The sequence below is a fragment of the Leopardus geoffroyi genome, chromosome B3 (assembly GCF_018350155.1).
Source record: "Leopardus geoffroyi isolate Oge1 chromosome B3, O.geoffroyi_Oge1_pat1.0, whole genome shotgun sequence".
NCBI classification, from domain to species: Eukaryota; Metazoa; Chordata; class Mammalia; order Carnivora; family Felidae; genus Leopardus; species Leopardus geoffroyi.
In genome coordinates this window covers 33,995,749-34,008,810 of record NC_059337.1, presented here as the reverse complement: position 1 = coordinate 34,008,810, position 13,062 = coordinate 33,995,749, and the positions used below count along the sequence as shown (strand labels likewise).

Below are 13,062 nucleotides of genomic sequence, written 5' to 3'. Positions count from 1 at the left end.
GGAAAAATGGTAGATCAAGTCAGTTAGGAAGGAGGAAACCATGTCACATATACCCTCTAGGAAATGTAAGAATTTTGGGGTTTTAATGAGAATGAGAAAGAAAGACAAAGACGGATTTTCAGCAAAACATGAATTAGCTTTTTTATATTAAAATGTATTTTATATTACATATATTTACATATTATATTAAAATGATCTGGTTTCTATATTGAATACTGTTTGAGGGGCCAAGGACAAAAGCAGGGACATTACTTTAGGAAGCTATTATAATAATCTATGCCAGGGCAATAGCAGTGGCAGTAGTAAGAAATGGTGAGATTCAGGATATCATTTTAAGGTACAGCCAATGTAACTTGCTGATGGATTGAATGGGGAGTGTTTGAGACAGAGGGAATTAAGGATGACTTCAAGATTTTAAACCAGTAAGAGAAGATTTAGAGATGAGGAAGTGGGAGAAATCACTTATAAAGCAAAACAACATGAAAAATCATTAACAAAATAGATCAATCAAGTAGACTCAAGACTTAACAAAAGAGTTTCTAGACAGATCATACAAAATTCTGGTACTTAAGTACAGAGGAGAGATGTCACTTGTATTACAAAGGCTCAAGAATCAGGTGCACCTGGATGGCTCAGTTGGTTAAGCGTCCAACTCTTGATTTTGGATCAGGTCATGATCTCACAGTTCGTGGGTTTGAGCCCCACTTCAGGCTCTGTGCTGGTGGGGCAAAGCCTGCTTGGGATTCTCTCTCTCTCTTCCTTTCTCTCTTCCCCTCCTCCACTCGTGTACTTTGTCTCACTCTCAAAATAAATAAATAAACTTGGGGCGCCTAGGTGGCTCAGTCAGTTGGGCATCTGGCTTCGGCTCAGGTCATGATCTTGCAGTCTATGAGTTCGAGCCTCACGTCGGGCTCTGTGCTGACAGCCCGGAACCTGGAGCCCGCTTCAAATTCTGTGTCTCCCTTACTCTCTGCCCTGCCCCTGCTCACAATCTGCCTCTCTCTCTCTCAAAAATAAATTAACATCAAAAGACTTTTAAAAATTAAATAAATTAAATAAATAAGTAAGCTTAAAAAAAAAAGAATCAGAGAAAGGGCATCTATATAAAAAAAACCTACAGTCAACATCATGCTTCATGATTAAAAAAAAAAAAAAACACTGGAAGATTTCTCACTAATATCAGGAATAAGACAAGGATGTGAGCTCTTGCCACACTGATTCAACACTGTACTGAAGTTTCTAGCCAGGGCAGTAAGTAAGAGAAAGAAATAAAAGACATCAAAGTTGAAAAGGAAGAAGTAAAATTATATTTATTCACATATGACATGCATGATCTTACATATAGAGAATTCTAAGGAATCCACTAAAAAACTATGAGAACTTATGAGTTAAGCAAGGTTAAAATATTCAATTATATTTCTATATTACAGCAATGAACAATTGACAATGAAAGCAAAAAATTTTTTCATTTATAAAAGCATGAAAAATAATACTTAGGAGTAAATTTGAGAAAAGAAGTGTAAGGCTTGTACACTAAAAACTAAAAAATATTGTTAAAAGAATTAAAGATCTAAAGAAGTGAAAAGATATTCCATGACAATATTCCTCAAATTAATCTATAGATTCAATATAACCTCTAGCAAAATCCTAGCTGTTTTTTTTTTTTTTTTTTTTTTGCAGAAATGACAAGATAATCCTAAAATTCATATGGAAATGCAAAGAATCCAGAATAGCCAAAACAATGTTGAAAAAAACAAAGCTGGAAGAATTACAGTTCCTGATTTGTAAACCGATTATAAAGCTATAGTAATTAAGACAACATGGTACTGGCATAAGGAAATACATACATATCAACAGAATAAAATTGAGAATCCAGAAATAAACACTTCTATTTATGGTCAAATGAGTTTTGACAAAGGTATCAAGACAATTCAACAGGGAAATAACAGTATTTTCAACCAATGGTACTGAGGCAACTGAATATCCACATGGGAAAGAAGGAAATTGGATCTTTATCTCTTAGCAAATACAAAACAACTCAAAATTACAGATCTAAATTTAAAAGCTAAAACTATAAAATTCTTAAAAGAAAACAGAGAGAGTAAACATTTGTGACTTAGGCTTAATGATTTCTTAAATACAACAAAAGTATAGCAAAAAATAAAAATAGATAAATTAGACTTCTTCAAAATTAAAACCTTCACACTTCCAATAACACATTTGAAATCATGTATCTGATAAGGGACCTAGATCTAGAATATATAAATAACTCTTACAACCTGATAATGAGACAACCCAACTAAAAAACAGATTACTCAAGAAATAAAAAGAAATGAACTACTGATACATTTAATAACCTAATGAATTAAGCACCACGTTTAACATTAAAGAGCTAATCTCAAAGTTATGAAGGGGATTAGGACATGTCACCCCAAATTACACTACATAAGAGAACTAAGAATCAACAGATACAGGAAGAGTCAGTTCTCTCCCGTCCCCTGAACTTCCTAAAAGTAGGGCATAAATTTCCCTTCGTGAAGTGTCCCCCTCTCCCCTATAAGGAAGAGAAGAGCAGCTTTTATCACCTGAAATAAGAGACTAGGAACTGAAAGGAGTTTGCTTAAATAAACCTTACTAAAATAACCCTCATCTTCCATTAGTTTCCCCATCTATTCCCTAGTCACTAGCCCACATTTTATAATCCCTTTTAAAGCCCAAAACATCTTTCCTTTAAAAAAAAGTATATAAGCCCCCAAGTATGACACCACTTCTTTAAGTTTCACTTCTTTTCTGTGAATACTCATGCATGTAAAACATTAATAAAAATTATATACTTTTTCTCCTGTTAATCTGTCTTTCATAATTTAATTCACAGGCCCTAGAGGCCCACAGGTTGCTAGAGGATAGGACAGGGAAGGAGAGGGGTAAATACAAATAGGCAGCATTAGTGAATTCTTTTGTGATTATGAAAAAGGTATGTATCTTGACTGTGGCATTGATTACGTAATTGTATATATGAGATACAATTGCAAAAGTCTATATATGGACATGTGTAGATTGCTAAAAATGGTGAAAATAAAAAAATAAGTTACAAATTGGGGGAATACATTTGAAACATAAGTGAAATGGCACCAGTACATAAAATTTATAAAGAATACTTTTTAAAAAATAAATATGGACAAAGAAATGATATTTCAAAATACATGAATAGCCATAAAATAGATAAAAATTGTTCAACAACATTAATAAGCAGGGAAAAGCAAATCCTAAGATACCATTTTATAACCACCAGATTATCAAAAGTTAAGAAGACAGTCAGCTGAGTTGTGCTGGCAAGGAACGAAGCAAAGGGAACTTTTAGCTGCCACTTTTAGTGTACATTAGTACAACTCCTTTGGGGGAAAAATTGGGGATTATCTTACAAAACTATCATGCACATATCCCACTGAATTAACAGTTCCATTAATAAGTACATATCCTAGCAATGTAATAATAGGTGAACCAGAAGACTGGTATGAGCATGTTTAAAATAACACCATTAGTCAGGGTGCCTACATGGCTCAGTTGGTTAAGCATCTGATTCTTGATTTCGGCTTAGGTCATGATTTCATGGTTCATGAGATCAAGCCTACATTGGGCTTCGTGCTGACAGCGCGGAGCCTGCTTGGCTTCTCTCTCTCTCCCCTTTCTCTTCCCACCACCCCCCAACACACATGTGTACACACCTGCTCTCTCTCTCAAAATAAACATTAAAAAATTAAAAATTATATGGGGTGCCTGAGTGGCTCAGTCAGTTAAGCATCTGAGTTAGGCTCAGGTCATGATCTCACGGTTTGTGAATTTGAGCCCCGCGTCAGGCTCTGTGCTGACAGCTCAGAGCCTGGAGCCTGCTTTGGATTCTGTGTCTCCCCCTCTCTCTGCCCCTGCCCTGCTCGCACTCTGTCTCAGTCTCTCAAAAAGTGAATAAACATTTTTTAAAAAAAATTTTTAATTAAAAATTTTTAATAATAAAGTAGCACCATTTCTTTAATTTTTTTTTTTTTTAACATTTATTATTGACACAGAGAGCAATACAGCATGAGCATGGGAAGGGCAGAGAGAGGAGGAAACACAGAATCCAAAGCAGGCTCCAGGTTCTGAGTGGTCAGCACAGAGCCAGATGCGGGGCTCAAACCTACAAACCATGAGATCATGACCTGAGCCAAAGTCGGATGCCCAACCAACTGAGCCATCCGAGCACCCCTAAAGTAGCACCATTTCTAATAGTAAAAGAATCACTCATATATCCACTGAGAGACAAATCAATTATGGTATATTAGTGTCACAATAATTTTTTTAATGTGATAAAATAATTTTTTTTACTGTGATAAAAAATACACAACACAAAACTTACCATTTTAACTATTACTTTTTTATTGAGAAATAATTGACACATTACATTATATTACAACATACTGACTGAGTACTTATATATACTGCCAAATGATCACCACAATAACTATGGTTAATATCTGTCACCATACGCAGTTACAAATTTTTTTCTGTGATGAGAACTTTTGAGATCTACTCTCTTAGTAACTTCTAAATACACAATACAGTATTATTAACTATGGCAACTATACATACTATCTGTTACTTCCCAGAACTTATTTATTTTGTAATTGGGAGTTTGTACCTTTTGACCACCTTCACCCATTTCACCCACCCCCTACTCAGGCCATGGGCAACCACCAATCTGTTCTCTCTCCATTTTAATATTTTCAGTGTACATTGTATGTGAGTATATTGGCATGAGTACATTCACATTGCTCTACAACCATCACCACTATCCATCTTCAGAATTTTTAGCCAAACTGAAACGTTGCATCCATTAAACTCCCTATCCCCCCCCAATAGCATATAATATTATACAGCAACTAAAAAGAATAAACTGTATGCAACAAGATGGATGAATCTTAGATGAATATTGCTGAAGGGAAAAAATCATAGAAGACAGCATACTATATACTAAAATTTCTGTATAACTTAAAAACAAGCAAAGACAATTTATGGCTTAGAAAAAACATACATTTATGATAAAAATTTTTTGAGAGAGAGTGCAAACGTGTATGAGAGGGGGAGGAGTAGTGGGGAGAGAATTTTAAGCAGGCTCCATGCCCAGCATGGAGCCGAATGCAGGGCTCCATCTCACAACTGTGAGACCATGACCTGCGCTGAAATCAAGAGTCAGACACTCAACCAACTGAGCCACCAAGATGCCCCTGTAAAACTTTTTTTAAGAGTACAGTAATGGTAAACATAAAATTCTACATAGCAGTTACCTGAGGGGTGGGAGGAAGGGAATGATCATATAATATAAAGGTAGCTGTAGCAATATTAATCATCTTCTAGTTCTGAACTTGGGTGGTAGGTTCATTTTGTTTGTGTGCTTCCTAATTATATGAGTGTTTGCATGTTCTCTTATAGCAAAGTCTACATTAATGTATAAAGACTGAATAGGAGCTTCCCATTAAACATGTATATCAAACTTACTATACACCATTTCAAATCCTCTCAGTCTTAACCTCTTACAGCTACTGCTGTTGCAAAGAGTACTATGACTAGTTACACATATTTAGTCCAGTTTCAAACCTTATTATACCATTTATAAAAGCTTCAAGAAAGAAAAACAAACTACACCTTGCTTCATATTTTTAAAGCCACATAAGTAGTAATAAGAATTCTAACTATTTCTTCTATACCTCTTTGAAAACACAAACCAAACATACTTACTGTTGATTTTTTTCATTTAGAGTATTCATGCCCTGGAGATCAGAAAGAGGTGTTCTGGGATTTTTCCGGGTTATACCTAACATATAAAAAGCAGATATTTTCAAATCAATGCTAAAAGGAACTACACATAAAACAATTTTTCTAAGGGCAAATGAAATTAATGTACTTCAATAGTAAATATTTGCTAAACATGTCAGAAATATCAAAATAAGAATGTGAACCAAGGCACATAACTGTTACTTACAAATCTGACTTAATCAACAATGAACCCAATTAGGGAATTAAATAATAAATCTTTTTAATTGTTCTCTCATTTAAACATTATCAGAAAATCAAGGGTAACTGGGCTGAAGGTCTAGAAATGTATATACTCATTTATTTTAATATTTAAAAAATTCCTAATTATTCCTTTGCATCATTTTTCAGCAATAATTATATTGCTGACATGGACCATAGATTTTAGAGATCAATTAATCTTATGTACAGACACTGAGAAACAAAAACAATAAATTACTTCCTTTACCGATATTTTTTAAGTTATAATTTACTTTAAACGTATGATAAACACTGAAGCTCTATACACATAAGGCCACGAATTTTCAACACACATTTAATATAGGTAAAATACAATGGAAAGGAAATAAAAGTATCTATTCAAGATAACAATCTTAAATGTAGAAAATCCTAAGTAACTACAAAAAATTATTAGGACTAATAAAAGTTCAGAACAATTATAAAATATAAGATCAATACTTAAAAGTCAATTTTATTTCTATACAATGGTAATAAACAATCAGAAAATAAAATTAAGAACACAATTCCATTAATAAGACCAAAATAATATTAAACAATTTTAAAAAGTATGAAGTGTCTACACTGAAAACTACAAACATTAAAAGAAAACCTAAATAAATGGAATGCCTTTCAAACTTATTGGTTGGAGGGGCGCCTCGGTGGCGCAGTCGGTTAAGCGTCCGACTTCAGCCAGGTCACGATCTCGCGGTCCGGGAGTTCGAGCCCCGCGTCAGGCTCTGGGCTGATGGCTCAGAGCCTGGAGCCTGTTTCCGATTCTGTGTCTCCCTCTCTCTCTGTCCCTCCCCCGTTCATGCTCTGTCTCTCTCTGTCCCAAAAATAAATAAAAACGTTGAAAAAAAATTAAAAAAAAAAAAAACTTATTGGTTGGAAAATTTAATGCTGTTAAGAAGGCAATGTTCCCTAAATTCACTTGCAGACTGATGCAATCTCTATTAAAATTCCAGCAGCATTTTTTTTGCAGAAATGAATAAACTGACCCTAAAATTAATATGGAAATGCAAAAGACCCAGACTACCAGAACAATGCTGAAAAAGAAGAACATGATTGGAGGACTCACACTTCCTGAATTCAAAACTTACTACAAAGACAGAGTAACTGAGACATTATGGTACTGACATAAACAAAGACAAATAAATCAATGGAAAGGAACTGAGAATACAAATCAGACCTTTACATTTAAGATCTATTGAATTTTGACAACGGTGTCAAGATATTCAGTGGGAAAAGAATAATCTTTTCAATAATGGTGCTGGGAAAACTAGATATCCTTATGCAAAAGAATGAAGTTGGGACCAAAAATCAAAATATAAGTCCTGAAATTATAAAACTCTTGAAAGAAAATACAGAAGTAAATTTTTCTGACACTGAAGTAAACAATAAAATTACTTAGATATGTCACCAAAAGCATAAGCAACAAAAGAAAAAAAATGGATAAAAAGACATCATCAAAATGTAAAACTATTATGCTTCAAAAGACACCATATCAAGAAAGTAGGAAGACAACCCACAGAATGGTAGAAAATGTCTATAAATCAAACATCTGATAAGGAACTTGAATCCAGAAAATAAAAAGAACTCTTACAACTGAACAATAAAAAGACAACCCAATTTAAAAATGAACAAAGTATATGAATAAATATTTTTCCAAAGAAGACATGCAAATGGCTAATAAGTACACAAAATGACGCTCAACATCATTAGTAATCAGAGAAATGAAAATCAAAACTACAATGAGATACCACGTCACACCCACCAGGATGGCTATAATCAAAAAGACAGATAATAAGTGCTCCCAAGGACACGAAAAAATTGGAACCTTTATACACTGTTGAAATGTGAAATGATACAGACACCTTGGAAAACACTCGAGCAGTTCATCAAAAAAATAAACATAAGATTACCATATGACCCAGCAATTCTACTCCTAAGTAAATCCCCAGGAGAATTTCCAATAAACTATTACTGGAAATATATCCTGAGATCAACAAATTCTTAGAACTTTGAATGACTTTATTTTCTTATATATTTGAATTCATTGTTTTTGTTTTATTTAATCAGTTGTTTAGTTATAGGCACCAATTACCCTATGACAAATTCTCCCTTTCTATCCTCCATATTTATTATTTTCTTTCGTGTATTGAAACATAATAATCCCAGAACCTTCTTCAATATCAGTAATTCAATTTTCAGCTATTTCCCCTATTTTTTGAACTCATACAGATTTAGCTTTATGCCTCTGTGTGCTTTAGTAGTTCAATACCTATTTTCAGTATCATTCTGGTATTTTATACTCTCAAATTTGTACTGCTGCTTTACTGGATTCATGTTATTAAATGCTTCTAAACTATAAAGTACTCACAGGAAATCTCTTTCTCTTTCTTGGAGTATCTTCCCTGTAAACACAATAGGGCATATCTTTGAGGGTCGTTCTTTTATGCATATTAACTCACTTTCTTATTTCCCTCTGTATGATGATTTTTCAACATCAATTATTAAATAGTTTAACATTAAAAGGGATAATACACTCAACACTGGCAACTGATCACTCAGAAAATGAAGGCCTGTGCACCTCTCTCCTGATCCCATCACAACAGCTTCAGGTCCCATCACTGCCTACTTGTTAGGATTAGCACAAAAAAACAAAACAAAATACTATAATAGCTATCATAATATTCAATAACTTAACGTTGAAGATTGTCTTATGAGTTAACAGACAGCAAATCTCAAGGAAAAATAGGGAACTGTAAAAAGGAACCAAATGGATATTCTGGAACTAAAAACTAAAATTAAAAATTCATTTTATGGGTTTAAGAGAAGACTTTAAACAGCACAATGAACTTGAAATTGATAAATAAAAATTATCCAACCTGAAGAATGAAAGAAGATAAAAGAAAAATGAACAGAGTATGAGGAACCTGAGAGAATATCAAATATGCTAAAAACATGTAACTGACATCCAGAAAGAAAATAAATTGCAGCAGAAAAAAAAATTTTAAATATTAGCCAAAAATTTCCTAAATTTGATGAAAAACAATTGAAGCACAGGTCCAAAAGGTACAGCAAATCCCGAACAGGATAAATATAAAAATAAATCATATCTAGGAAATCACAATTACTGAAAACCAGAAAACAAAAGAGAAATGTCAAGCAGCCAGAGGAAAAAAGGTCCATTAGGCATGAAAGAATGACAATAGGATGACATCTGAATTGATCATCACAAATAATATATAACAAGGAGAAAATGAAGTATATATTTTTAATGTTTATTTTTTGAAAGAGAGAGAGAGACAGTATGTGTGTGTGTGAACAGGGGAGGGGCAAAGAGAGACACAGACAGAATCCAAAGCAGGCTCCAGGCTCTGAGCTGTTAGCAGAGTCCAACATGGGGTTCAAACACACGAACTGTGAGATCATGACCTGAGCCAAAGTCGGACACTTAACTGACTAGGCCACCTAGGCACCCTCAGAATGAAGTATCTTTAAAGTGCTGAAAGATTGATAGCTCCTAATGACATTAAACATGTCTACTTTATGACACAGTAACAACCCATAAGTTTTACCTGAGGAATGAACATATGTAGCACACAAAATGACTTGAATGTTTATAGCAGGGCTTCTCACAACAGCTCAAAACAGTATTATAACCCTAATATCCATCAAGAAACGAATGATATACAACTGTTTATACCTATATAACTCTGCAACAAATTACTCAAATATGAAACAACATAGATGAATGTTTACCATTATATTGCATAAGAGAATCAGAACGCAAAAGAATACAAACTGAATTATTCCATTTCTGTAAATTTTTAGGAAAGGCAAAACTATAGTAACAAATCTTAACATAAGTTGCCTAAAGGTGGTGGGAAAATGTACAAGAAAGCAAGAGCAAATTTTCTGATACAACTTTATTCTAGTATTTCATTTTGAATCTTTTTGTGTTCATGTTTTAGGTTTTTCTTGTATAAACATCTTATAGTTACATTTTTTTTTCTTTTTAAATGTTTATTTTTGAGAGAGAGAGAGAGAGAGAAAGAGACAGGATCTGAAGCAGGCTCTATGCTGACAGCAGATATAGTGCTTGAACTCATGAACTGTGAGATCACAACCTGAGCCAAAGTCGAACCCAGACGCCCCAAGTTTTCTTTTTCTTAACTGCATAATCTGTTTTTTAACTATTTAGTTTGGCCCAACAGAATATTACTGTTATTTCTATTTTTACTAACTTATTTTATGCCTTCTACGCCCTAATTATTATATGCTTTTATCCAGACTTCTACTGAATTATTTTCTTTATATTCTGATTTCTTTTGTTTTGGAAGCTATATCTACTCTCTTCTTTGATTATCCTTGAATTTTTAACATATCCATGAATTCTAAACTAAATCCTCTCTTCCCTTTTTCTAAAGAGTACAGAAACTTTTTTTTAATATACTTAACTTATTTTTGAGAAAATGCAAGTGGGGGAGGGGCAGAAAGAAGGGGACAGAGGCTTCAAAGTAGGCTGTGCACTGACAGGCTGCTAGCAGGAAGCCACATGTGGGGCTCCAGCTCACAAACATTGAGGTCATAACCTGAGCTGAAGTCTGACACTCAACCAAACTGAGCCACCAGGTTCCCCTAAAAAGAGTATAAGAATTTCTGAAAGGTCCGATTCTAGCTATCCCCTTCCCATCTCAGATGTTGTTACCCTGTACTTATTTTCACCTTGTTTTCTTCCCATGAATCAAGAAATTAAGCTTTACTACTAAGTTTTATAAAGTAAATATTTATTTAGATTTATGCACTTATTTAATATTTCTTTATCAGATCTCAAAACTTGCCAGTGAGGTCAGGTTTTGTCTTTCTCAACTAAACCATTTTATAAGTTCTATCAGTGTAGAGCTGTTCAGATTACTATCTAACTTTATTACAATTGTTCATCTTTGCATGGTCTATCTTTGTCCACCCTTCTATGTTCATCATTTTAAGAATCTTTAATTGAACTTCTTGAAAAATTCATTTTGGGAATTTAAATGATGAGGTTAATCTATTTTTAGCAATTATAAGTAGCAGTACTTGTTTCTTGTATTTTATTTCATATTTTTCATTTATCTCACTCAAACTCATTTTTTTCCTTTTGCTTTCATTTGTTAAAGGTTTCTTAAGCTACTGTAAAAGATAAACTTGTTTCTATTTTTTTATTATTGTAGTTGCCTATAAAGCACACATTCATGTTTATTTACCCATACTGATTTACCAACTTTGATAAATATCTATATTCTACCAATTCAAGAAAAAGATAGCTTCCTGACTTCCCTGCAAGCTTCAACAAAGTAACACTCTAGCACTTCCTGCATGTTTCTATTCATTTTCAAACAGGAATTCTGATCATACACTTTTTTATTTTTTATATTCTTAATTCCATGCAAAATAGTCTTTTCTATACATTTGTGACTTTTGTCAGGCTTCATGATATGTGATTTTTATTGTGGTAAAATTTACATATAGAATCCATGCATTTTTAAGTATATGGTTGTGTAAGATTAGATAAAACCACCACCAAAAGAAGACAGAGAATATCTGCATCATTGCCCAAAAGTTCCCTCATACCCTTTCTTAGACAACCCCTACAACCCCTTTCCTGGATCAAGGAAACCACTTATCTACTATGCATATAGACTGGTTTGCATATTCTAGAATTTGACATAAATGGAATGTAACACAGTATGTCCTCTTTTGTGTAAGGTTTAACTCAGCATACTATTTTAATAATTGATCTATAAAAATATTTCCATGAACACATATTTTCATTTCTCTCAGGTAAATACCAGGGATCGGTATTAATGGAACATATGGGAAGTATATGCGTACCTTTATTCAAAACTGTTTCCCAAAACAATTATACTATTTTACATTGCAGTAGAGTAAATAAGTACCCCCAGTTGCTCCACATCTTCAGCACCAGTTAGTACTGTCAACTTCTTAAAGTTTAGCCATGTCACAGGGTGTTAATATGACCTCATTGTGATTATAATTTGCATTTCCCTAATGATTAATGAAACTGATAATTTAATTAGCCTAAGGATCATTCATAGATCTTCTTTTTTTAAAGCACATGTTCAAATCTTTAGGCTATTTTTAACTGAACTATTGATCCTATTAACCACAGAGGTTTTGAAAATATTGTTTTCAAATCCATTATCAGTTATTAGTATTATAAATTATTACACAAATATTGTTTCCCAGGGTGTGGTATGCTTTTAGCTTTCTTAAGATCTATTTCAAAGTAGGGGCGCCTGGGTGGCGCAGTCGGTTAAGCGTCCGACTTCAGCCAGGTCATGATCTCGCGGTCCTTGAGTTCGAGCCCCGTGTCAGGCTCTGGGCTGATGGCTCAGAGCCTGGAGCCTGTTTCCGATTCTGTGTCTCCCTCTCTCTCTGACCCTCCCCCGTTCATGCTCTATCTCTCTCTGTCCCAAAAATAAAAATAAACGTTGAGAAAAAAAAATTTAAAAAAAAAAAAAAAAGATCTATTTCAAAGTAGAAATTTTCAATTTGGTGAACTCCATCTTTTTTTTTTTTTTTTTTTTTTTTTAACAGTTTATGCTCTTATGTTCAATCTAAGAAATTTTTGCCTGGCAAAAGATTTTGCCTGACTGCAAAGATTTTCCTCAGGTTTTCTTCTACAAATTTAATAGTTCTCCTCTTTATGAAAAGCTGTATGACCCACTTTGAGTTCAGTCTTATGTATAATATAAGGTAAAGGTCAGTCTTCTTGTTACATACAGATACCCAGTTGTTCCAATGTGATTTATTCAAAAGACTATAGTCAACCCCACTGGATTATCTCAACATCTTTGCAGAAAATCAACTGACTTCTATGTGTAGATCTTTTCCTGGATTTTTATTTGGTTCTAGTGATCTCTTGATCTTAAGAATAAGAGAACAATGTCATCATTATTTTAGTCTTGAAATCGTATTGTATAAGTTCTC

The 13,062-nt window shown here is 33.6% G+C and overlaps 1 protein-coding gene across 14 annotated transcripts in view; it reads right to left on the bottom strand.

Moving 5' to 3' along the window:
- MYO9A (myosin IXA) overlaps positions 1-13,062 on the bottom strand; it is a 284,985-nt gene that overhangs the window by 129,762 nt on the left and 142,161 nt on the right. For all 14 annotated transcript variants that reach the window (XM_045449212.1, XM_045449210.1, XM_045449214.1 and 11 more), the window contains one exon: positions 5,773-5,848. In XM_045449212.1, coding sequence (XP_045305168.1) covers positions 5,773-5,848 — 76 coding nt within the window. The remainder of the gene's footprint in view (positions 1-5,772; positions 5,849-13,062) is intronic.